This window comes from Mus pahari, chromosome 19 (assembly GCF_900095145.1).
Source record: "Mus pahari chromosome 19, PAHARI_EIJ_v1.1, whole genome shotgun sequence".
NCBI classification, from domain to species: domain Eukaryota; kingdom Metazoa; phylum Chordata; class Mammalia; order Rodentia; family Muridae; genus Mus; species Mus pahari.
In genome coordinates, this window is record NC_034608.1 from 36,803,978 (window position 1) to 36,831,461 (window position 27,484).

At 45.8% G+C, this 27,484-nt stretch overlaps 2 protein-coding genes across 3 annotated transcripts in view; one reads left to right on the forward strand and one right to left on the reverse strand.

Moving 5' to 3' along the window:
- Angpt2 (angiopoietin 2) overlaps positions 1-19,500 on the reverse strand; it is a 49,887-nt gene extending 30,387 nt beyond the window's left edge. The window contains exon 1 of the mRNA XM_021218979.2: positions 18,938-19,500. Coding sequence (XP_021074638.1) covers positions 18,938-19,225 — 288 coding nt within the window. The 5' untranslated portion in view covers positions 19,226-19,500. The remainder of the gene's footprint in view (positions 1-18,937) is intronic.
- Mcph1 (microcephalin 1) overlaps positions 1-27,484 on the forward strand; it is a 203,649-nt gene that overhangs the window by 125,840 nt on the left and 50,325 nt on the right. The gene's annotated exons all lie outside the window — the stretch shown is intronic.

The following is a 27,484-nucleotide window of genomic DNA, read 5'->3' on the forward strand; positions in this document are numbered from 1 at the left end:
CTCTCTCTCTCTCTCTCTCTCTCTCTCTCTCTCTCTCTCTCTCTCTCTCTCTCGTCTCAGTGGATTCTCACATTTTTAGCTTGGGTTTTCCCGGGATCAGAGTTGGAGACCGAGACAGGCATACAGGAAGTTTATTTAGGAAGTAGTCCCAGAGAGTGGCCATGCAAGATGGTCAAGGAAGACAGCAAGAAGGGGCAGCCAGTTCAAACACGAGGACTCTGTTGTCAACCACACTGGTGGCTTGTGAGCTCTCCAGGAGACCTGGGGAGCCCTGAGAACTGTCCTTTAGTGAGCACTGGTGGCTTTGTAGACACCCATGCCTTGGGCTGTAATCACCGAGAGGAGTCGGTCTGGAAGAAGATCCATATCAAGTCCAGTCTCTGGGGTTGGCCCCAAGCATTGAAAGTGGTCCCCGGAAGTATGCACTATGATGGCAGGGTGGTACTATTGGGGCTCTTCAATAAGGGGAAACTGAGGCCCGGAAACCTTAAATATCTCTTCCAGTGTTCCCCAGATCAGAATCTGTAAGCTGACAGAGCAATCTGGGTGGGGTTTTGAGCTGTGTCAAATGTGGCCTTTGATTATAGCCCCAGGCCAGCAATTTGTGTGGTGGCTGTGTGGGAGAGCAAAAGCAAGTCTGAAAATGACCGTTGAAAGAGGGTTAGAATGCAGACCGGAAATGCCAGCTGAAGTCCCTACAAGGGGATAGCAGATATGACCTTGCTGAAGCTGAAGCAGCCAGAGAATGGAGGAGACATTCCTTGTAACCTCAGCTTCCACAGGCGTCCTCCATGAATCTGTCACTATGGAAATTAACTAGTTCATCCTACTTCTTACTAAAGGCGAGGTGAGCCTGGGAGTACAGGTTGGCTTAAGAAGTCTCACGGCGTTCCCTGCTGTGTGCTACCACTATGAACAGATGCCAGCCAAGCCCTCTGCTTCTTTATTTCCTCTTTCTAGTAGCAATTCAAAGATGCAAAGGATTCCAATGGAAAAGTGTTTGAGCTGATGTTGGAAGCTGCTAAAAGTTAGACAGGGTTAGCTTACATGAAGAGTCAGTAGTGTGCGCCTGACATCCCTTTAATTATGAGGGTGTGTGCCTGCTGTCCTTCCCCTATGGTGATGTGCCCCTGCTGTCCTTCCCCTATGGTGATGTGCCCCTGATGTCTTTTACCCTTGACACTGTAGCTTTGCCCCATCCTGAACTGGTTGCCTTGGAAGGTATTTCCTCAGTGTGGATGGTGCCTTTGTCCTGGATGGTTTTCATTCTCTTATGTGAGCGAGCATCCTTCCTTCTCTATGCTTTGCCCTATGTTAGAAGGCATGGATCCCCCTGTCGGGGTGGAGGCCTATGTGTATGTGTCCCCTCTGCATTCACGTATGGTGGTGCAGACGTGGAGAGAGACTGCAGTGTGATGCCAGGAAGTCTCAGACCAGAGCCTGCTCTTCATTTTGGCCACAGCTTTTTTAATTTAATGATTTCATTACAAAACTTTGCTTTTCTGACCTAGTTAGGGGGAAATCATCTTCTTCTGTTTGATTAGATTATCTCTCCTTTAACCTCTGGTTCCGTTCCCACTCTTCCAAGTGTTTAAGACTACAGGTTTTTTTCATATTTATTTTCATACTTGTAATCCCTTGTGTGCACATATTTCACAGGACAGCACATGTGCCTGTGTCTTGCCGAAGCTAAAAGTGACCAGTCTTTTTATAACTCACATTAGAAATACAAACTGCTTCACAAGGCCCTGTTTCATGCATCAGTTTTTAAGGTTAAAATGTGTCTTTAAACTTTTTAACAAGCTCATCTTAAATCTTACTAGTAGGATTTTATTTTATTTTATGGAGCCCAGGCTGACCTAGAACTCTAGAACATGTAGCAAGCCTGGCCTTGAACTCATGACACTACTTCCTCAATCTACCTAAAAATCTAGGATTGAAGGGAAGAGCCAACCATATCTGGATATGTGTGTATACTTAATTTTTAAAGAAGAACTACTTCAGCGGCTGAGACTATAGCCCAGTTGGTAAGTGATTGCCCCTCATTCAGGAAGCTCTGGCTTGGTCCTCAACATTGCTTTAAAAACAGGCGTGGTGGGGCACACTTATTATCCCAGGATGGAGTCAGGAGGACAAGGTCATACTCAACTACATAGCAAACGAAGGCAAGCCTGGGCAACTGAGATTGAAGCAGCAATCAGAGAAGCATGGCTGTGCCAGCACTCACTCAGGTAAGGAGATAAGGCAGGCGATGCTGTAACTGTTTCTCCTACCTGTAATTTATATTCCCTTCCTGGCCTGAGACTTGATAGGCAGCATATTAAGTACCTATCCATGTGTTTACTCTGAGCCACTTATATTTTGATGGTTAAACAGGGACCTCGGCTCACTCTGTGAGGCTGTTAGAAAGCCCTGAGCATATTTTCACTTTGCCTGTGGCTTGTAGTCCATCAAAACTGCCCTGCAAACCACATGCCCTGAGTTCTGTGGATGGCTATAGTTTGATTCCACCGAGAAGAGGCTCAACCGGGAACGGCAAATGGTGATCATGACTTCAGGCAAATCATCGAGTGTCTAATTATGTCTCCTGACCCAAAATTAGCAAGTGTCTACCACAAAATACACACTGTGCCGAGCTTCTCATCACAGCATTCCAGCTTAGGACTGCTGTGTTGTTGCTCACTCCTGTTCAGAGAGTGTTGGTCACATGTGTGCTGCGGACTGGCATTCATGCTGGAGGAGACAAGCTACTCTCCAAGTACCAACAGCAAAAAACAGTTGGCCATGAAGTGAAGGCATACTGCTCCAAACTGAATATAGTTCTTTTGATTTTTTTTATGCGTGTGTGTGTGTGTGTGTGTGTGTGTGTGTGTGTGTGTGTGTGTATGTGTGCACAGGAGCTGAGGCCAAAGGAAGACAGCTTTGTATATGCTCAGATACTCTGCCTTATTCCCTTGAGATGAGGTCTCTCACTGAATCTGGAGTTCACTGTTTGGGTTAAACACATGCACACACACACACACACACACACACACACACACACATGCACACACACAGAGATTACAGACAGGATATGTCACATATTGACCTAGGTATAAGTTATCAGATGAATTCTCATTTTAAAGATAATATCAAATTGTAAGCTTGATGTTATCATGCCCTATGTATTCCCTGCATTTTGTGACTCAACCAAAAGAACTTTGAAGGACTAGATGTTTGAAAATGTAATGTAATGTTTGAAATCTTTAATGTATTTAGCTGTGATCGGGTGTATTTGCTTAACATGGGTGAGTTCATGTCTCTGTACCTTTCACCTGGGACTACCTATGTAATGCCTGGAGCGTGAACTTAGGGATGCAAGTTCACTGGCCTTGAACTGTGGATGAAACTGTTCTAGCTGCCCGAGGACAGTTAAAGGATTCAGTTAGGTAAATTTGTAATTTAGCATTCCGAAACATGACTCTTTCCGGATCAAGCATAAAAGGCATGTGCCCTTGGAAGCCCAAGAAAGAATTCATACAGTTCCCATTAGTCTAAAAATAAATAACAAATAAAGAAATGTCTGAGTCATGCATTGCATTTGATGGAGGCCCGTGGCAGAAAGAACTTAAGATGTACTGTGGATGGTGGCTCTGCCCGGTGCCTGGTGGAGTGAGGCCGTGGCGCTCCGAGGTAGTGACACAAACCACCTGGGTGGATTTAATTATGTCTTGGGTTCCTCCAGTGCACTAAGTGTGCCATGCTTTGAATAGCAGTGTGGAAGCCTGGCTGTGCCAGGACCAAGTGGCTAGGGAGGGACTTGCCACTGTCTTTGAAGCTCTCCTGGAGGCAAGTCACGGCTCAACTCCATAGGAGCTCCTGGGCCAGCATGTTTAAGTTTTCCATTCCTTGTTGGAAAAACTAACATAGAGATACTGAGGAGCTTGTCGTATAAATGGCAAGTTGTAGTGCTCATTTGTAGTGCTGACCTAGTGTGCATGAAACTTTGGGTTCAGTCCCCAACATCATATAAGCTGGTTTTGGTCACCAACACCTGTACTCCTGGGAATTAGGAGGTAGAGGCAGAAGGATCACAGGTTTGTGGACATTTTCCACTCTATAATGAGTTCAAGGGTAGCCTGGGCTAGATGAGGTCTTGCTCTGAATTGAGGAGGAGGGGGAGGATGAAGAGGAGGAGGAAGGGAATGAACAGGAGTAGGAAGAAAAGGAGGAGGAATCAAGTTGAACAAATTAGCACAGACCCCAGTGTTCACACTAAGGCATCCTAAGGGCCTGCAGACAGTACCATGAGGGGAGTTTAAAATGATCAAGGAAATAGATGCACAGATTCAACTCTGTCAACTGTTAGAGGAGCCAGGGGCTCGGAGCCCCCACTTAGAATGTCTGATCGTCCTTCTGCAAAGCTGAGTTTCTGGTGGCTGCTGTTGCAGAAAGCAAGCCCGGCAGGATAGAAGATGAACTAGAACTCACTGGGCAGTGTCCACTTTGACTCCAAAAGAACACTGCGGTGCCTATAGGCTAAATCCACTCCATTCATACTTAAGAAACAACTCCTTTCAGAAGGCTGGGGCAAACTGGAGGTCAGCCCGGACTACACAACAATACTTTGTCTGAAAAAACAAAAGAGTAAACAAAGCATCATTTATTTCTTACAGTTTGTGTACATTTATGTGTTGGAATCCTTTGAACCTAATACACTAGTCAATTCATTTATTAAGTGTCTGTTTCAACCTGGGGCGCTATGAAAGAAGTCATAATTACTGAGACACTCTGGGTACCAGGAACTAAGAAAAGTGGAGACACTTTGCCCAGCCCCTCCTCCCCCTGCCCTGCCTCCAGTCAAGACATTGCCTTTAGTTGCTATCTGTGTGCTTGTCGGCAAACTAGAAACGTGAAACAGAAGTACCGAGTGTCTAAGACCTTAGAAAAGGTCTTAGACTTGAATGTTTTTCTAGCTTTTGATGCTTTGAGGCGCTCTCCCCCTTCAGGTGAGCAGCTTTTCTAGGTACCTGATAGCATGTTCTCAGAGCAGCGCGTGGTGCCTGCCGTGGGACTCTGCCTGCCCCTGGGCCGGTGCATTTGGTGGTAGGCAGAAGTGCAGAAGTGGGCATCGCTTTCGGAGGGCGATCTTACCGACTACTGCTTGTTCGTGATTTATAGTGCGCACGCGTCCGGACCTCACTTGTTCTTAGGTGAACGATTCTAGGACTGAGTTATATAGGAACGGCACACTGGCTTGAGTGCCGCGGCCGTCTCTGAGGGAAAGCTTCAGCGTGTCTCTCCAGAAGCTTCGGGTGGAAGTGCAGGGAGCAGAGTCGTTTTCCCATAAGTAGATGCAGTTCGGAGGTCTGCCCCTCTCCCCAGCCCTCTCGCCTTGCATGCACGGCTGTTCAGATGGAAGCTAGTGGAAAATTCCTGTGCCCTTTCACCCCGCTGCCACGAGTTATAAAAAGCGTGCCATTCAGAACTGATTTTTCTCCTGCATGCTTGGATTTTTTACTCACAAAATAAAGGGGGTAGTGAGTTTTAAGAATCATATTCTATTTACCAGTGAGGCTAGGGGCTGTGGTACCTCTCGGGGTCACAGAGCAGCTGGCCCAGTCTGCTATTTCTTTGGGGGCTCATAACGATATCACTGAGGCCATCTGAGTGGACCTCTTTTTCAGAGCCACAATGGCACTAGCCCCACAGGTCACTAAGAGCTTGCCCTGCCTGGCGTACTTTGTGGGAATGAGGGGCAAACCCAGAAGACTGCAGTTTTTTTCGTATTGTTAGATCTGTTTGTCTCAATCAAAATATGACTCATCCTGCCCCATTTTTAAGCCAAAGCTCACTGTGGTTATCCTGTGACTTGGCCTTAACCCCATGATCCGCTTCAATTTGATCTCGACAGTTTCCCTCGGCTGTAGGAATTCAGTTTCAAATTTATAAAGTGTGGGTGCCAGCTTTAGCGTTGCATCTCTGTCACTTACGGAGTCCCCCATGGAAGGACCTGCCCTGGAGTTTTGATGCTTGTTGGGATCCACATTCTGAGTGTTTGGTTCCTCCAAATCTTGGCCCCCACCTGGGGTGACTTTCAAGGCCAAAGTTGGAGTGGAAGTGGAGAATTTGCTCCCAGTGCTTCTCTTCTGTTCCAGTATTTTCCAGCTGTGAGGTGCAGACCTAGCAAGACCTTTCCTCATTCCTCAACCCTTCCGCCCCCAGCCTCTTTGATGGCTTACATTGCCTTTGAGGGCAAACTCCCTACTAAGGCAGCAGCTGCCTTGGAAATGACAATGGAAAAACAGAAGTGAGGACCTGAATCCTCCCTGTCCTTTTATCCTCAGCAGCCAGGAGCCCCATGTGGACCAGTTTCAGCCAAGGAACTCTGTTCTGGTAACGGGACAGCCGGCTCTCAGAGGGAAGCTCTGAGCTGTGTGGACTGTGTGTAGTGAGCACACCTCACCTGTTAGAGGGCAGTGCTATTCAGGAAGACCTACGAAAGGAAGAAGGCTCTCAGAGTTCACAGAAGCAAGCTCTAGTTTGGAAAACTTGTATATGCCAGTCTTTCCCTGCATCTTGATGATGGGAAAGGTCAGGGACAGTGGCAAGGTAGCAGCATCAGGCCTGAGTGAGCAGGGAGTGGACACGCGAGCCCGTCCTTTCTTCCCTACCTCACTTTCCCTTCACTCGGGCCTTCTGTTGTCTCCGTTCTAACCCCTGACCATAACCTTGGGGAAATTCATTACGTATTTGTCCAGAACTAAAATCCACTGAGATGATCCCTCATTTCAGAGTTCCCCCTTGACGCTTCCAGAGTGAACAGCACGACCACCACTCAGCATGGGCCCTGAGTAGCCGATTTCATTAGGAAATCAGTTGATCTTGGACTTCACGCCAGTCTGCTTTTAAGTCATTCTAACAATATAGACTCCAAAGATAACAGTGTAAGGTATAGCACATGGGTTTGGCCAACAGAGAAGTATTGAAATATTGACTTCCATAAGAGAACGTACATCCACCTGAACTTACACATGGGTATGAAAACCTGGCTATATAACAAATCACTCCCCAGTGATGGGGGAAGCACATTTCAGTGCATTCAACAGTATGAATGAGTCATTGAAAAATAAAATCCCTGAGCAGAAGTACAGACTGCACTGCTCCAGTTATAGGAAATCTAAAACCTGTAGTGGGTAGCAAAATAAAGATGAGCCTTGAGCGGAAAAGACCCAACCAGCAAGGGGAACGCCAGCCCCATCAGCTGTGCTGGGCCCCCTCCATATGCCGGGCTAGGGTGTCATTACAGACATGTGAGAGTACATTCATCAAAGTATGTACTTGGCATGAGTGAACTGCAGGCTGTGTAATTTACTCCTTAAAAAACTGAATTAAGTTTCACAATACAGCATAGCCCAGAGCCTAAAGCAGCTGAGCCAGCAGTCTGAATCAGGGAAACTAGAGACCTCATCTGGTTGGTGTGTGGAGAAATATGGGTGCGGGGGCAGGCGGACCTGATGTGCTCTTCCAGGCCTGTTGAACAGCAGTGCTCTGAGAGAATGGCCTTTCCACCTTAATAACTAATGTGTTCAGAAGTCCTCCTCTACCCCAGCAAACCTCACCTGTCTTCTTGTCTCCAAGATCTTGTTACACATGGGTCTTCCGGCCTGGGGAGCAGCTTGCATCCGGGAAGCCTCAGGCTGCTACATGGGAGTAAGATCCCATGGCTCTCAGAGTTCCACATACCTCAGTCTGGGCCATGTGAAAAGCAGAGCTTGAGGGTTGAGGGACAGCCCCTGGCTGCAGGACTCCCTGTGCTTCCCCACGTGGAGGCAAGCCCTGCCTCGAAGCTCCTGTCTCCCCCTCAGCAGGCCCTTCATACCTATGCACCTAGAGCCAGTCTGCCAGGCCTGGGTCCCAGCTTCTCTTCCCTTGTTTCTTGTTTATTCATCATGGCAGGTGCGCACAACACACGGCAGCTGTGTGCAGTGACACGGTCGCAGGTTTAGGGGACAAAGTGAAGTCTACTGTGTGTCCTGAGGACACAGGAAGAAGCATAGATCAGCTATCAGAGGCCACTGAAAACCTGCCTGATTGTAGGAAACTCTAGGATGGAAAAATTATGTGTAGCCTGACCACTTGGGCTGCCCCTGCTGGGGTCTCCCCCACTGTGTCTCTTCTCCGAATAGAAAGGAGACCATCGAGTATAAGAAGAGCAAGTCCTGGAGCTGTGTGGCATCACGTGACTTGTAGTTAGAACCTGACAATTAAACGGAGAAGCAGATGCAGATTTGCCATTATTACCTCCAAAGGGAGCCATGTTCAGTATGCTCTGAAGTCGCTTACACATTGTAGAATGCACGGCTATTATCGAAGGTACTAGTTCTGATTAGTCTTCATTTTTAACTAATATTTTTTTTGTCCTAAATATAACCGTGTTTTAAAGAACACTTCATTTCACTGTACAATGTAGTTAAAATGATACTTGTCAAAAGTTAACCCTTTAATAAGGTCAAATACTTTTTTTTTGGTTTTTTTTTTTTTTTAAAGAAAAATTGAAACTGTTCCTTTGTAGTTAAAAATACTAAGGAATTTCACACACATACCACAAATGTTAAACAGACAAATTAGCTTGTGCTTGGAATCTGATGATTTTATGTTATTCAGCAAAATGTAATGTATTCTCTTTAGCAGCATTTTTGCACCAAGCTTTCCCATTAAGGAGCCCAGTTTATTCAGGGAATTTTAAAGCTACATCTGTATCTAATGAGGCCTCAAGATTCCAGAGACTAGATAGTCTAATAAAACCCAAGACTGCAGTTATCTTCAGACTAATGTTTATCAGTATCTAGTAGATGCCCCAGATACTGATATCATCTGTTGATTCTAGAAATTTAATAGCATAAAAAAAAAAAATACTTTCAGAGACCCAGAGAGAAATCAGAGGAAACACTATTTCTGAGTAAGGCTGCATCTTGTCCACCAGGCATCCAGGTTGACTGGTTAGCTGCCCAAGACCCCTGCCTAGAAGGTACTATGGGGCTGTCCTTTAACACTGGTGTAGTTCTGACTTTGTTGAACAATAAAGCATCCTGAGACGCTCCCTCCCAATTGTAGACAAACTACAAAAGCCTGAAGTGATTTTTTATTTTTAAAAAAAGTGTTTAAAAAGAAGTAGCCATTTTAACGGGCTCGCCGTGTGACCTGTAAGCACTACAGGAGGTGCACAGAGCAGGTGGGAGGAAAATGTCACGTAGAGGACAATTGTTGGCACAGGCAGCTCCAGAAATGCCCTTCACCGGTGATGTGCAGAATAAAGCCATTGCGTCTGTGTACTCGCTGCCCTCCTGTTCAGTGCTGAGAGGTAATGAGGTCCCGGAAGAGCTGGGGTATGCTCTGCCACCCCTTCCTCAAACAGCACAGAAGCTGGGTGGAACCAAAACCTTTCAGTCATGTGAGCTCCAATATGGACCTTGGTCAGTGTGGCTCCGATCTGATAATCGTTAATAAAGTATCACAACTGCAGCTTGCTGTCTGTACATGCCTGACGATTCCCAGCACACCTCCATTCCCATTTGCTCCGTTGCTGGCAACACACGACTGTTCTGTGAGCTCACCACTGTTACCACAGGGAAGCCTGTTCCATTCCCAAAGGTACAGAGTCAGGTTTTAGCCGGTGAGCTCAGCTGAGAGAAACAAGGAGTGATTAGGCTAGTACTTACCACCATTGGGTAAGCAGAGGGCACTACTCTGAAGGACAGTGTTTGTAACTAGCATGGCATTCTGAGGCACACACCGAGGGGCCAGGGAGGGATTGGTGGCTATGGGAGACTGGCAGGGTGGCTGGGGCACTGGGGATTTGTATGATACGCTAGAACGGCACCAAAATGTCACTACACAGTTGTCTAACGCCATGGAATGGACTCAAGCCTGCACCATGGCTGGTAGCTGGTAAATACAACAGTGCTGATAGACTTGTATGTAGGTCTTCCTCTCCAGTGGGGAATATTGATAATGAGGAAGTCTGTGTAGGCAGCCGCTGGGGAATATCTCCACCCTCTAAACTGTGAAACTAGAACTGACACACCACACAGAGAGACAGAGATGTACAGACATGCGTGTGCGCGCACACACACACACACACACACACAAACGAAAGACCATTAAAAAAGTTCTTGATTTTTTTTTTTTTTTTTTTTTTTGCACCTTCAGGTTAAACCAGTAAAGTTAGCCTACTCCTGCCAGAGTTTTCTAATGGTTTATTTTGTGGTTAAGTAAATGTGCAAACACTGACAAGCCGGGGAAGTAACCTCAAAGCAAACTGTATAATGGTAATAGCATGGACACAACTCATAAGCTTCACGCACACACATCTAGACCCCTCTCTCTGGTATAGAATGTCTCTATTCGTGCTCTGGACGAACATCAAAGTGTTGTTTCCCCCACCCACCCCCTTACCTCCCATTGCTTGGGCTTGGCAAAATTCCTGAGGCTGGCTCTGGCCAGAAACAAATTGTCTGAAACAATCTTAATGTTTTCACCTCTTTTCCTTCTGGCTGGTGGTCTTGACAGCCCAGAGGCCCCTCAGCCAGAGTGGGTGGGCAGCTTCCCAGCACACACACACACACACACACATCTTGGAACAGAACATTGGACTTTATGCTAATGGCCTTTCAGTATCCAGTACAACCCGGGAAGTTACGCTGAGAAAGGTGGCCTCCTTGCTGTAAATCCACGAGCAGACAATCTCATGACATTTTCCCCTCTTTTTCCTGTTAAGTATTATTCCCAAGATACTTTGTGGTCTGCCAAGTGGCCATCTTCAGTGTGCAGATAGTTCAATGGAATGCTGTTAATTGATGATATAAAGAGTCGAGCACGGGGTTGGGGGTGTGGCTCAGTGGTAGAGGACTTACCTAGCATTGCCAAGGCTCATTCCCAATACAAAGCCAACCAACCAACAAGAAATGTAACCAGACCTGTGAGTCTAGATCTAGGCTTAGCCTTTGTCTTATGAATTTGCAAGAACAGTCGTAGTGAAGGTGCAGATATGTGTCCCAGGAGGCACAAAACTCCTCTTTGGACCAGTTGATGACCAGAACAAGCCACCTGGTAAAAGTAAGCTGCTCCCATCAAACAAGAAAGAGCGATAGTGATTCCGAAGAGGCATCAACACATGCCCACTTGTTCTTGATGGAACATAACAGCATAGATGGAGAACCTGGGGATTTGCTTTCTCATAGAAACTGCTCATTCTCTGTAAGACTTCATTAATATGATAAAATAATATCTCCAAGGCATATACCATAGGGTCTCATCCCTTAAGAATTCTATATCGTTTTTCTTTTTTTAAAGAATTCTCCATTTTCAATAAAAAGAGATATTTCTCTAAAACTACATATATTTAATAATGAATTTTTATTAATTTAGTTTCTGGTTGCATTTTTTTAAACAGTGAGTGTTGGTTTAGTATTTTCTAGCATTACCAAATTGATTTCAAAGCTTATTCTCTGGAGTGGAAGGTTGTTCAAATTTTTACAAGATTGCCCACATTTTAACTGTTTTTATTTTCGCCAGATTACCTGGTTTTATACTATTCTCACCTTAAACATGAATGCAGGGCTGGTGAGATGGCTCAGCAGGTAAGAGCACCGACTGCTCTTCCAAAGGTCCCGAGTTCAAATCCCAGCAACCATATGGTGGCTCACAACCATCCGTAACAAGATCTGATGCCCTCTTCTGGAGTGTCTGAGGACAGCTACAGTGTACTTACATAGAATAAATAAGACAAATCTTAAAAAAAAAAAAAAAAAAGAATATGTATTAAAAAAAAAAAATGAATGCAGTACTGGTGCCTAGCCCTTTTTGGCCCTGCCTATGCTAAGGATGCCGGATGAGAATCAGTACAAGTGACTTTCCAAGTCACCATGGGAGGGGAAGGGCACAGGATGCTTCCTCAGACTGTGTATCGTCAGTTATTTGTGGTAGTGTACTGTGGAAGCTGGGGATCCATCTTCCATGCGCTTCCAGAAAGGGCCCGGGTCTGGGTGTAGTTGCCAAGAGTTTGCACGCATCCTTTCTCTTAGTTATTAGACAGAGTCCTTGCTTTTACTGTCCAGACTACAAAGTGGAACTCCCTACCACTGCTTAATGCAAAAGGTATTAATTACCCAGTGTCTTCTTCCCCTTTCAGTAGCCCTGCTGCCATCCTCACGTGAAGAGGAGGGGAAGTCCCACCTGCCTGCCTGCCCGGCAGAGCTGCCCACTCTGCTGGCCCTGCTGAGGGGAGACGTGCTTATGTTCCGGACTCTGGGTGTTGGCCAGGTGGCAGAGCCTTTCAGGTTCATTTCCTTTTCAAAGCTAACTAAAAGTTAAATTATTGTTAAGTCTGGCTATACATAAACATTATCCTTCATTCCGCATGCTTTGAAATATTTGTCTGTAGACATTTATTTATACATTGACGTGTTTAATGGGCTTTTCGAAGATTTGTCTCATATAGCCCAGGCCTGGCTCTGAACTGTGTATTGGCTATTTCAGAAACAGGTCCACTTAGAAATAAATAGTCATGCTTTTCATTTTGTGGAGTTTCTTTGCAGTGACCAAAGGCTTTACAGTGCCCTTACGTACTGCCTACACCCCTAGCTCCAGCCCCAAGGGTCCCTTCTCCAAGGGTGAGTTCTGGGTGGTGCCGAGCTGACTTCACAGACCCCTCCTGGCCACATTCTCAAGTAGTCTCCTCCCCCTTCCACTTACCCCAGCATCCAGAGCAAATACTTTCTGGACACTTGGAGCCCCTCAGTCAATATTTTTTGAGCAAATAAATGAACTTGAATGACTTCGACCCTGAAGGAGAAACACCTCCAGATTAACGAAGGGTCTCATGGTATTCACTCGCTCAGATCTGCAAACTTAGAAAAAACATGGCACTTCTGTCCAAATCCATATTCATATGCCCCTCTCAGCAGGGCCTGGCAGCTTCCCAGCTGAGAGGATCCCCTGCGATCAGGGGAGGGCTGTACATTCTTCCTCTCTCTGAGCTGCTCGTGCCCTCTGAACCACACACAGCGCAGCGTTATCACACAGACAGAAGCTAGTTTACAAAGACGTGTGGGAGATCGTCTGCACAAAGCCTGGCTCGAGATATCCAAGAGCTTTAAAGAGACCTTGTGCCAAGCATGTTGCCCCACCCCCTGTGCTACTGTTACCTGTACCTACTGCTTCAGAGGCAGAAGCCTGGGGGCAAGCCGAGTGGATTTCACAGAAGACTCTAGAATGCACAAGGTTCTTCAGGTCAGAAGACACAGTGTAGCAAAGGTGGCAGTGTCTAGCTCAGGCCTATTCAACTAGAGTAAGCTTTTCTGCTGACAAAGCCTATTTTTGAAGAATGTGTTCTACGGAGCTGATACAGTCAGGCACTTACACACACACAGTGTCACAAAGGCAGAAGTTACTTTGTCATTATCGTAAAGTAATAGGAAAAATTTTGATCCATGATTTAGAAGTAGTCTGCTCATGGTCCGTTGTCCCCACTGTCTTGATCCCAGCTCAGGAAGTCCCCATGCTATCCTGTTCTGTCCTCTTTTCATGGACAGTTATGGAAAGATACAAAGTTTCTCCATCAGTTCCTATCGGAACTCTCAGCCCCTGTGCTTGCCCCCCCCCCTTTTCCTTTCCTGTCCTGGTAACCCACCCGACTCCAACATTCCCTAGTCTTTAATCCGGGTGCTCCCTTAGTCCTCTCCTGCCTTCACTGTCACAGGTGCTCCTCCTTGCATGCAAACGCACTGGGCTTTGCCCCAGAGGTTCCCTAAGCTGGCTCCTCAGTTTTGTTCCTTTCCCCCAATTCTTTTCTTCCCGCCTCTTTTCTTGTCCCCTGGTAAACCAAGAGATATTCTGGCCATGCTATAATGCCAGTTTCTGTGATAAGAAGGAAAGCCACATATCTTTATAGTGACCACTGTAAACACCTCAAAGGACTGTCGGGGGAGGGAGGAAGGAGGAGGAGGGAGAAGAGGTTTCCTCCCCTTCTCCCGAGTGCTCAGTTTGACTTTTGATTTTTAGTTTTTCTTTAAAAAAAAAAAAAAAAAAAACTAGTTGTTGTTGTTGTTCTTTTTTTAAAAAAAAAAAACAAAAAACTTGTTGTTGCTGCTGCTGCTGCTGTTGTTGTTTTCAAATAAGTCTCTATGTAGTCCTGGCCGTCATGGAACTCAGACCAGACTAGCGTTGAACTGATAGACATCTGCCTGCCTCTGCCTCCTTGAAAGCTGGCATTAAAAGCCTATACTTTGGATTTTAACTTTGCCTATATCTTTCCTAATATCTTTATTTTTTTAATTGTCTATTTGGTGATAGGATTGGTTTTAACTGTTGTCTTTTAAAATAGAAATAAAGAGGGGCTGGTGAGATGGCTCAGTGGGTAAGAGCACCCGACTGCTCTTCCAAAGGTCCCGAGTTCAAATCCCAGCAACCACATGGTGGCTCACAACCATCCGAAACAAGATCTGACTCCCTCTTCTGGAGTGTCTGAAGACAGCTACAGTGTACTTACTACATATAATAAATAAATAAATCTTTAAAAAAAAAAAATAGAAATAAAGAAAAGCTTAGGATATTTAGTGTGTGTGCGCACCTACTTATGCATGTGGTGTATGTTTGTGCACATGTGGAAGCCAGAGGCAGATGTTGGCATCTTTCTTAGTCTCTCTCCACTTGTTTATGAATCAAAGTCTCTCACTGAGCCTGGATCTCACCAATTCAGCTAAAAGAACTAGCGAGTGAACTCCAGAGACCTCTATGTCTGCACTTCCCACCAATCGATGGAGTCCCAGAAGCCTGACGCCATGCCCAGTGTTCACATGGGTCCCAGGGATTTTCCTGTTTGTGTAGCCGTCTGTCCAGCCCCAGTTTTTCAGTTCTTTTGTGTGTTAGAAGCAGCATGAGCCTCAGTGCCTTGCCAGCTTTCAGCTAGAGGGGCTGGCACGTAGATAAACTTCCAGATGGCAACCGGTGTCAGCACAGAGACCAAATGCTTGATCTCCTGTCTCAAGAAGAGAGTCATTTCTTAGCCTCAAGCCCTGCAGGCTTGCTTCATGGGGAGATGTATAAATAGTTAATCCAGCATATCCTGCAAGCCTGTTTGGTAGGCAGAGACCTCCTGACTACAGCATACAAATTACACTTCCATGTATAGAAAACAGGCATCCTTATGCACCATGAAGAGTTGGCACGCACTGTGCTGGGCATGCTCGCACTTTGGCTGCTCAAGTGTACCATACCTGCCTCTTAAACACACTACACTCCCTACCCTAGTGCCCCTCATCCGCCTCATGCCTCAAAATGATGATGCTAATATTTAATGGCCATAATCATGGCAGTTGTCTTTCCGAGATCTTGGATGTTTAATCATCTAAATGCAAATAAAGTAAAATAAAATAAAATAAAAATGCTTCGAATGCTAATCACATACATATTCCTCAACACAGCATTTAACTTCTGGAGGTACAGCTTCTGTCCTCCAGGTAGCACAGTGACCATGGTGTCACAGGGGATGATATACAGATAGAGTGCTTTACATGCAGGTGTGTGTGTGTGTGTGTGTGTGTGTGTGTACACGTATGCATGCAGACGTGTGAGCACACACGCTCTCTGTCTGTCTCTGTCTCTCTCTCTCACACACACACACACACACACACACACACACACACACACACACACACACACACACACACACAGGTGGGAAGGGCCTGCAGAGCCAAGCTCCTCTGCAAACCCCTTGTCTTGTCCTGTCTCTGTGTGTGTGTGTGTGTGTGTGTGTGTGTGTGTGTGTGTGTGTGTTCCCAGTGGCAGTGACGACCCTGTTCAGGAGCATGAGGGCTCTGTTCCCTCTTCTCTCCACTGACGAAATGCAGTTTCCAGACCTTTCTCCAAGGATATCTTATTATCGCTTTTAGAGAAAGCAAGGGATGGCTGTTCCTGGATTGTGCTCGTGTTGTTTAAACACCAGCACTGAGGGGGCCGGTGGCAGAGGAAATGTTTACATCAAGCTAATAAGCACTAGCTGTGTTTTTCAAGTCGCTCTGTCTTAAAGTGGCCACAGGGTTCATAGCTGTTTATAAAATATATGGCATTCAGTGGCGTGAAATAGTTGTTTATTTCCTTTCCATATTTCCTCTTGTTGTGGAAAAAAAAATATGTTTGACCTACCAAAATACAATTGTGTCGTTAAGCTGGAAGCCTGTGTAAAATGTGTTTGAAATGAATTGGACAGAGGACTGTCCTAACACTTAGTTGATCACCTGGTTGGTAGGCTGGGATCTGGCCACCAGGAGTTTATCTTATCCTTGCTTAACCACTCCAGGGAGAGTGGGTCTTCCCCTGGATTGTTCATTCATGTGCTGCACACGCGCACGCACATACACACACACACACACACACACACACACTCGCTCGCTCACTCAGAAGGCTGACACTTCCTTTGCATGACAGATTAAAGGGGCAGTGTGGGCTCTTTTGATGATGTCCGTGGAGCTTCCTTAGGTTGAACTCCTGGGGCTCTTCTCAGCACTCAGAAACTGAAATACTATTCATCTGCCAAACTCACCGAAAACCCTTATTCCCCACCACACACCCAAGGGTTTTGTTTTTTCAAACTCTCAAAAGCTGGATGGTTCTTTGTGAATTTTGTGCAGAGATGGGGGCAGGGGTGGCAAGGAAATAAAGAAACGTGTTTAAAAACAGCTCGAAGAAAACACTTTCAACAGTTAAACCAACCAACCCGTGCCTTTTTCTTTCGGTGATAATCTATAAATAGATGGTGCTCACTGCTGCCTCTCTGCTAGCTACCCGGCTTATCTGCCGTTCCACTAGACCTTATTTTCTTCCCGAAGAGAAAAGCAGTGTTTATTATTGCAGGTGCCAAAACATGGAGGAGGAGGAAAACAAGCAGAGAGATTTCATGCAGTCATTCCGAGTGGGCTTCATATTTGCCTTTTGCTTTTGTCTCCGTGCCTGGAGCCCATAAACCCGGTGAATGAGCTGGCAAATTGCCTTGCTCAGGTGCGGCTCTCGCTCCAGAGCTGGAGCAGGTGCCGAGCTGATGAGCAGATAAGCCGGAGTCGCCCTGCCCCTCTGCTCCGCTCAGCTCTGGGAGAGTTAGCTAAAAGGCCGAAAGAAGGGCTTTTGAAATACCACCCAGCTACTGTTCAAATATTGACCAAGAGACCCTGGGAAGGAGGAGGCTGTGGCCACCTTACTTCGAGTTTCTCCTCCTGTTCTGCCTCTAAGCTGCTTTGCAAAGCCCCACAGGAGATGTGGTTTCCCTGTGCAGGAAAGCCAAGCCCAGGTATTGCCTAGCCTGGACTCCGCCGAGCTTGAGCATAAGAAATGAGCAGCGTTGCCCTTGGCAAAACATTTTTCCCCCTGGTTTGGTGACTGTTTATCTTCACAGAGGACTTGGCAGGCGGCAGATTAAAGTGTTTACTAGGAGGCTGTGCCTCTCCCTCTGCGGAGCTCTGCACCCCTAATGCCACAATAGTTGTGGAAGGTCCCTGAAGTGCAAGACACTTCCCAAAGAAGTTCAAAGAGACACGCAGATACTTGGGACCCCTACCCACCCAAGGCCCTGGAACTTGTCTCTTAACATTAAAGTTAAGTGTTCAGCTATCTGTGAGTTTTGGAAAGGAGAAAAACTGAGGCAATCACCCAGGAAAAAAATAAAGATACTGAGAAGGAAAAAAAAATTTTTGTGTGTGTCTGTAGTCCTGAGCAATCTTTGTTCTTTGATTTGAAAAATTCCCCCTCTCTCCACAAGATTAAGGCCAGCGACACTCATTCATTTAGACTCCAGTTTCCATCAAAAGCTCGTCCACTTAAGAAAGTAGGGGGATTCATGAGAAACATAGATTGGGGCCCCAGCTCTGTTATCAGATTAAGGCAGGGCATCAAACCAAAAGATTATGGTGACATCTGAGAAAAGCAAATTATGTCTTTCTGGGAAGATGTACTAAATGAAGCCCACACGATTTTAAAAGATTTATATGACTTTAAACAATTTCCTTGTGAGCATGTGATGTCATTGTCACAATGTGTAACGATTCATCTACTATCTACATTCTTTGTTTAAACTTCCTGTGGAATACATATGGTTCACATAAAGAATACTCCGGGGTCATTTGAGGTTTTGTAGAAAACAATCATTTGTGAAAGCAAAACAGACCCTTTCAGTGTCTTATTTTGGTTACGGTCTATAAAAAGGCCATGAAACAGAGCAGTTGTTGCAGCCCCAAGAACAAACTGTCAGACCCTCTCAGCCCGGCATGGCACAAGCATAGCGTCCCACGTGGAGACAAGCTCAGAGCCTGTCTCTGGAACTGAACGGGGGATCTGCCTGCAGTGTCTCCGGGACACTTGGGAAATACAGTGCCATTTCCAGATGGCAGCCCCTTCACGGCGCAGCCCTGAGACTCTGAGAACACAAGGTTGGCTTTATTTAATTTCCTCTCTTTTACCAAGAGTCATAATCTATTTTCGTAAAGAAATTCAGGAAATTGGTAAAGCACTTGACTCCATCCGTTAAGTATCTGTAATTAACGTGATTGTCACGTTTTTCCTGGCTCCGTGCTGTCTTGTTCACAGCCTCCCTCCCATGCCTACAACCCGCTGAGAAGATCCTAGTAATGGGTGTCACTTAGCCTCAACTACTCAAACAAAACAGCCCGTGCGCGTGATCTGCAGAGAAGAGCACTTCCTCTGCTCAGCTAGCCAAGATTTCTAAGATCAGGGGTTCTGACCAGATTCTGGCATTCTTTTCAGACAACCCCTCTGTGGCTCTTCACTCTGACTGCTTTGCTCCAGCACAGCACAAAAGAGGATGTTTGCAGCCCACCTCAGCAGCCCCAGTCCCCGGTAAAGCCAGGACTGTTAGTTCTCGCTCACCAGAGCCAGCCCACCTTCCTACCTTCATCAGCCACTGTGTGTTGTTCTCTAGAATGTTCTCCAGCACCTGCAGCCTTTGCACTGAGTCGTCGTAGTCGAGGGGTGCATCCCTCTGCACGGCGTTGGACATGTAGGGGCTGGAAGAAGATCGGCAGCTGTCGGTCTCTGGCAGCAGGAACGTGTAGCTGCAGGGTCCGTTCTGGACCTGGTACTGCCTTCTGCCTGTGCTATCCATGCTCTTCCTAAAGTTACTGTAGGCTGAAGCCAAGACAAGATCCCAGCCAAAAGTTAGGAAAACAATCTGCCACATTCTCTCTCTCTTTGGGTTCTAAACTGTGAGTTCAGCAAACTTGCGTCCTGAGCCCTCAGCTGCTGTCTAAAGCACAGGGCTGTGCCGTGTGAATAAGTCCATCAGTGAGAACCTTCTCCCGTCCCCGCAGCAGGCTGATTCCCAGTGCCTGTCTCCTCTTCTCTTCTCCCCGGCACACACACAGCTGTCCTGAGAGGAAGGAGCAGCCCTGCTCACTCCAGAGGTCTGCACGGACTCTTTGTTTCTCCCCTGAGTCTACAGTGTCAGTATCCGAATCAATCACTTTCCTTCCCTTATATGATAAGTTGATAAGAGCAGCCAGACATGTGCAGCCAGCCGCTCCGCCCCCTGGCTCACCCACTGTCTTCCTGTAGGGGGTCACTAGCCAGGCAACAGGAAAAACCAGAGCATAGTGCTTACTGCCCCAAAGGACTGTGCACTGCAGAAGCCTTCTGGGAACACAGACCAGCCACAAGAGCCCTGGGCATGTCATAGGCACCACCCTAATTATTTCCTAGAGAGAAGCTGGGGCTCTGTTGTCTGTCTGCTTGTTTGTAGGCTAAGCTTGCAGAGTATCTGAGGGAATCACTTTAATTTTAAAGCATAGTGAAAGTTTCTGTTCTTTTAGGAATAAAACTACAGCTATATCGGGACCTTGGTTTATTTTCTTTATTATAAATATAAAGAGTAAGATCAGCCCTTGTAAATGTGCTTTTCCAAGGGGAAGTGAAGTCTTGCTGGTATTTGGGTTTTGTTTTGTTTTTTTTAAGTTATGCACTTTTTTTTTTAATTTTAACCCAGTTTGATATTATTAAATCAAGTTACCAAGATCAGTTTTCTCAGCACTTGCATGTTTGTGCCTTAACACAAAATACTCGTTTAAATATACAAATAAAACTTAAAGTAGTTTGGCCTGATTAATTTCTGTTAAGTAACAATAGATAGTTGAGGGAAGTATGTGGAGAGGAAACATACACCTTTTCCTTCACTGCATCAGGGTTTCCTCAGGGCTCATCACTCTGTGGCATGTTCCTGATTAAATTAGTCCCAGTCGGTGGGCTCAGGCAAATCACTTTCCCCTTTTAATTAAGTTCAAAAGCCCCTGGCCATAAAAGCTGGGGGCTGCACTGACTTCTAAGACACTTCCAGCTCTGTGGCTCTGCTGGTCCAGAGACACCACCCCTTCATGACTAGAAGTTAATGCTCCAGAGATCAGTACTGTGCGGACTCCAGCATCCCTGACTCAAAGGACCACGTCCGCCTCCAGAAACCCCAGGGCAAGTCTGTGTTGTAACACACAGTTGTAACATCCTCAGCTTCTGGAGGCTAGGAGTCATGATTTTAGATCAGAGGTGAGTCTAGAGTCTGCATGGGGAATGTTGTTTTTCATGGAATCTGTTTGGAAGAGAACTAACTGAATATTTTTAAAGTGCATCCTGTAGCAGACTGGATCCTGAGTTGGCACCAGAAGGGGGTTTTGTTTTGTTTTTTTATCCCAAGATCCATGGGGTCCATGAACTTGGAAACGAACATGTCTATATTTTTCACCAGGCAATAAGTGATATTTTGCTCTTCCTGTATCTCTGAGAACTGATCAACCATATTTTGTCATCAGTGAAGACACATCCTTCTTAAAGACACCATGAGCTTCATACTCCATTGAAGGGACGTATAGGCTCAGAGATTGCTACCAAGTTCTGTGGTGCAGAAAGGCCAGAGCTCATGCTCTGGACAGTTAACTGGGGGTGGGGAGCAGTCTGATTCCTGAGAGATGAAACAGCTCACTAAAGCTAACCCCCACACTCAGAACCCCTCAGAAAGAACAGGCAGGCCTCAACCTCAGCCTGAGTGCGACGTGCAAAGCTTAGCTGCTCTCAGGGTTCCCACTTGGAAAATAGAGACCATTCCTTCTCTGTGGAATTTTCATGGCTAAGTTGCACTGTAATAGGCACAATTTAGGAATACTAACTCCCTTTCTTTACAGCTTGCTTATTAAATGGAAACGAATGTGGTCACCATCAAACATATCTCTAGGGATAGTCTCTGATAAGGACAAGGCAGTAGCAACGGGTGCAAGTCTTTTAGGTTCGTTTGTGTGTTTGTTTGTAAGAGCACAATTCAAGGCATTGATACATGGTTTAGATTGGAACCGTTCAGTTGTGTTCCAGGCAAATCAAGAAGAAACAAGGAAAAAGAGATATGCCACATACTAAGTCAAGTACTCTGCTGGGTGTAGGGTGACTCACATCAGGACTCCTGATCCGCAGGGGTCATGGGACCTAGAGGGAAAGAGACCATAGGCAGAGAACTATGAGAGTACATAGAGGGTGACACCACCTCTTGGGGACACCAGGCCTCGGTGCATTTGCTATGACCACTGTCCTCATTCAGTTCCACAGAACACAGTAGAAGCTGCTCTTTGTAGATTCTGACATGGAAATTTTTTTTTTTTTTTTTTTTTTTTTTTTTGAGACAGGGTTTCTTTGTAGACCAGGCTGGCCTTGAACTCAGAAATCCGCCTGCCTCTGCCTCCCGAGTGCTGGGATTAAAGGTGTGCGCCACCACACCCGGCTCCTGACATGGAAATTATTAAAAGTGGGCTCAGCAAGTCTCCTTTGAGGAATGAGGTGGAGGATTCCAGCTCTGTGCCAGGGCAAGGGGCTAGTACAAAGCCCAAAGAACACTGACACTTCAAAGCAGGTTATAAAGTGCTCAGAACATGCCACCATTACAGAGCAAAGGGTGGCACATTGTGGCAGCCCCCAGGGCCACAGGAACTCAGAGGGCCTCACACAGTCAGAACTTCAGCTAGACTGCTAAGAGGAGTCTCACAGGAGACCTGCACAGAAGGAGAGCAGAGACCAAAAGAGCCCAGGTTTCCCTTCTGCCCTGGCTGAAAGTACCACTAGCCAATGGACACTGATTGCCACCAACTAAACGTGCTTGGACCCCCTTCTCCAAAGTGTTTCTTTTCCATAGAACATCAGCCTCCCCCGCTTACCTGCTGACAGTATTGCTAAAGCAGACGAAGATACAAACTGGAGGATATTATCACTGGTTTCCCAAAAGCTGCCTTGAGCCTCCGTCAGCTCTGTGGAGCAGCTGTGGGCGGTGATGTTTTTCTTAAGTGGATATATTTTCTGCCATGTTGCGTGTCATTAGCTGAAATTTCAGAGCCCCGTTTATCCTCTCCAGGACTGTCCCCAGTTCTCATTAATTCATTTGATGGCACCAGAAAGACATTTCCAGAAAGGAAGCCATCCACAAAGAAAGATCTTAAAAAACAATAGTTTAATTAATTCTCTGGGAATTTCATATACTCTAATTTGAACACATTCACACACTCATAACCATCCTGTCCACACTCCCACCCAACTTCAAGATGATAATGGTAAAAGTGTCTTCTGCTGCTTCCTCCTCCTCCTCCTCCTCTCTCTCTCTCTCTCCCTTTTTCAGTCTACCCAGTTTGTGTTGCCCTGATAATTTTGAGAGTGTGGCCTGCTCTGGTTGTGGTCAAGCTAACAGGAGTAAAACATAATTTAAAAATAATAGTAATTGATTCTCCCTCTCTCACCAGCTGCCACATGCCCACAACTCTTCAGCTCATGGTGGGATTTCATGCCCGCCCCCTCGCTGGGATTTCAGCTGGAACAGTCTCATGTATGCAGGCCCTGTAGTATCTGGAAGACACTACTTCCTTGATGTTACTGACCCACCTTGGGCTCTTCTGCATATTATTCCACAAAGGCACCTGAGCCTTGTAGAGAGGAATGTGTCACAAAGACCTTTAGGCGGCACCCTGTGGTGTCATTGTACCCCATTCAGCTGAGGTAAAAGCTACAGGACCTCCTGTAGGCTTTGGTTTTCCCAGAGCCTTCAGGAATCTAATATCTCAGATCCCCTGCTGTCCGAATCTTGGGGTCTGAGTGGTGAGAGACTCTAGGCCAGCTAGAGTCACCCAGCAGACCATTGGCCCTGCAAGTGGTGTCCTAGAAAGCCGGGTATTCCAACACTTGTAAATCAGCACAAAGTGGGCAGCTCTCATGTGACCAGAGAGCATTTGTGAACAGCTCCCACGGCCTCCACAGTCACTGTGAACCAGTTTACAGAATATCACCAAGAGTTTTGTCCTTGTCACATGAGTGGGTAGAGATATGTGGCCTCTCTCCTGACCTGGGGGAAACCAGCACACAACAAGGGACATTTTACAAGAGCCTGTGTTCTGAAGCAATGCACAGAGCTCAGGTCCTGGGCACGACAGACTCCCTGAACCTGGATGGGAATCACACTCATTCTCTGCAGAGCTAGGCAGCCACCAGGAACAGCACAGTCCTCTGTCCATGTCATCACTGCCTACAGCCCTGGCATGCTGACTGGCACAGGCACATCGGGCCAGCTTGGCCTGGCTTTTGGAAAGTGCCTTGGTCTGTGAGGGACTCTCAGTGCTGAATTACCCTATGCTGTGAAGCTGGGACACTGTGTCTTTGCAGTCAGATGGGTACACTCGGGACTCTCAGGCGCCTGGCATGCGAGAGCAGGGAGAGAACTGAGGGGCCTCTTGGCCATCTCTCCTGCTACCCTTGGCATCTTTAAAATTATCACAATAGTTGAAACATTTCGACACACTACCTGGCATTCATTTTCAGGGAAAAGCACTAGGCGCTCAATGGACATAAAACTTGTCAGGGAAGTTTTCTACTACTCTCTGCAAATTGTCTGCAGTCATTAAGGAGAATCAAGGAAGCAACTAAAGTGCACGTGAATACTCATGAGCATGCGCGCGCGCACACACACACACACACGCACCCACACACACGCACGCACACGCATGCACACACACATGCACATAAATAGGATCAGGATGATGATAATATTTCAGCATCCCAATAGCTGTCTCCACACAGAAATACCTTGGCATGGCTCATTTCTACTCTGTATATGTTGACCTATATCTGAACAGCACAGAAGCAGACTGTGGCCATCAGCACACATGTCAGTCAGCACACCCACTGCCACCACTCCCACATGGCGCCCAGACTCTGCAGTGCTTGCTGTGGGTAATCCCCAGCTGCAGATCTGAGAAAAGCACCAGAGGAAAACCCCTTGCCCTTACTCTGAGGACAGAAGAAGTTCCAAGAGGCACACAGATCGGTCCATGTGGTCTTAGGCTTTTGCACCTGTTAAAGATGAAGAAGTCAAGGCTCACTGAGGTAAAAATCAAAGACTCCTGTCAGCTAAGTGCATCCATAGACCCTATTCTTTCACTGATGGTAATGGCATTGAACTTAAAGCCATGGGATGTGTACATGTGCATGTATACATGCATGCATATGTGAGTGCATACATTCGTGAGTCCTCATGCTTGCAGAGCAAATACGGTTACTCACTGAACTGGATCCTCAGCCCCTAGAGCCGTGACTTTTTTTTTTCTCTCTCTCTAATTTTAACAACTCCTTGGAAAAGATTGAGACTTCCTGTTTAGTGCTGACTGTCACCCTGCATGGCACTGATAGGCATCCTAATGACAGAGTCCACAACACGACCCAAAACTGAGCTTCAGGTTGCTGCGTGAAGAGTACAGACCCGTGTGAGGGAGCAGCCATGTGTGAGCACAGAAACGCAGTTCATCAGTGTGTCAGTGCCCTAGCTAGCTGTGGATCCACGTGGCCCCCACATTTTCTAGCTTTCACAACTCCTTCCCCAACTCTCTCTTGAGCTTTGTCCTGTATTCCCAGCTAAAAAATTCTGATGAGCCTATGAAATAAAATAGAGTGCCACTTGGAACATGATTGCTGGCCTCACTGGAAGTCTATGTTTGTGTGTATGTTTATGTATGTTTTCTGTATTCATATTAGCCTTTGACATAAAATAGCTGACCGGTCTATTTAGAGCATAATTAAGTCATTGGCTTAGAATCAGGCACTGAGTCCGTGGAGTTCACCTTTGTGAGAGGTGAGGAAGTGAATATTTGTTAAAAATCATTCTCTAACTGCCAAAGGAGGGAAGGGCTGCCTGCCAGATGTGTTTTCAGGCCACTTCCTTTCCTGGGAAACAGCCATTTCCGCCCACTGCCGGCATGTTTTCATCCACAAGTAGACGGTGACAGGTGCAGAAAAGGAGCCCAGGGTTTGCAGGACAGGCCTGTCACCCCGAAGTCACCATCTTCATCCCAGCTCTGCGACTTGTATTTGACAAAGAACTTCAGACCTGACATGCCGTGAGTGCACAGGGCAGAGGAGAGGCTTTAAGAAGGTCACATGACCTCCGGATACCTGCCCTTCCCGTTAAAGGTACCAGGTGCTCACCTCTCCAACTTATCTGAGTGTTTACTATGAAGTCATGTCTGAATGACAGATAGGGTGATTTTTGTTGTTGTTGTAGTTGTTTTAAAGAAACTTAAAAGATTCTCATTGTTTACGGTTTGTACCAGCTGGAACCAGCGGAGTATCCCTGTTAAAGTACTTTCATATCTGATAGCCACACTGTGTGTCTTCTCAAGCCCACAGACTCTAAAAGGGGGAGCTTTTTATTTATTAGAAACTTGGGAAATATGCAAGTAAATATTTTTTTAAGATTACACCACAAATTCCTCAAATTTTTAGGAAGATTTCAGTTTATATAATTATCCTGTGTTGTATAAAGTTATCTCAAACTCTGTTTGATTTTAAAATATTTTCATTCTAATATTTTTATGGAATATTTTATCTCTCCATCTGAAACAACAAATGTCAAAAGGGTCCATATACGAGTCACAGCTTTGGGAAGACAGTGAGTGCAGTTCTCCAGGGTGAGTGAGGGCCGACCTGACATTTCTGCTCTTTCTTTCTGGTGGGAAAACGGCAGGCCTTCTGTGTAAAGGACTCGTGTGCTAGAGGTAGTCACTTCACTCGTGACTTCAGTTAAATCTTTTCTTTGACACAGTTCTTGGTATTTTGAAGTGGGTTTATTAGCTAAGATTTTACATTGCCTCTTCCTAAATCCATTCTGACACACAAGAGTTTGGAACCTACTGAGAAATGTGTCCAGCCTCCCTCCACAGCCACTCTAATGAACTGTCTGCATCTCTCACAGACGAGTTTTCCTTTGGAAGTGGCCTAGTGCCATCTAGATTAATCTTCTTTGAATATAAATTTATAAATGTTTATCTTAATTATTGAGAAACTTTTTTAAATGGAGATAAAAATGTCATGAGTATTCCCATTTAGATATATTATCTCTCTTGGTTATAAGTTAACATAAATAAATGGCTTATGTCAAGGTTATTTTAAAAAAAAAAAATGCACATGACCCTCATTTTGTATTCCCATCCATCTGGCTAAGTTAATACGAAAACTCTGTCTGTGGGAACTTACATTCCATTATGGACTTACATGGACAAAAGTCGTTTTTGAAAAACTTGAGCACAACCATGATAAATAGTTGAGCGTAAAAGTTATAGCCAAGCTTATGAGCAGTTATGATGCTCCCCCTTAGGTGTGGAAAAGACCCTCCGCTGTCCTTGTCCCGGCATGGATCCAGTTGTCTCTTGATGGCCAGGTTTTCCTGGTTATTTTCCTGTGTACTCTGCCTTTCTTTCAAACTCTGCCTTAAGGCCCTCTGGCACCCACTACCACATCCGTCAAAGGTTCCCGCTCCAGGAAAGGGCACAAGTCAAAGAAAAGCTGACACAAAATAAAGAGAAAATAAAAGGAAGCAAACTGGACAGAGACCTCAAAGAGGGCACAGTCACAGCAGTATTCAGATAGCACGCTGCTCACATCTGCTTCCCTCGAGGGGGGAAATGCAATAATGCATTTAAAGCCTAAAATACTAGTCTAATAGAATATTTACAGGAAAAGAAATTGTATACTTTCCTCAAAAAATCATTATGCCTTTAAATGACCTTACATTTTTTTAGTCTGGATGCCAAAAAGTCTTGTTTGACTACAATAAAAAATTAAGCGCACAGAACATGGCAAGAGACAGTAATATCAAACCCACTATTAATACTCACCTGCTCCCTCTGCTGGTCTCCTAAGAAGTGACCGACAGAACTGTCATTAAGGTTATTAATAGAAACACTGAGCAGTTTAAGGGGTAGGTCAGCATCAACTGGTAAGTAACCTGGATGTTGTTAGTCATATTGTACAATGGCGCAGCACAAACAGAGCCTTCACATCCATGCATGCAGGCACATGTGTGTAGTGCACACGGCACACACAACAGTACAGTTACTGCCCAGAGAACATGAGCCATGCGGCTTTGTGACAGAAGTCTGTG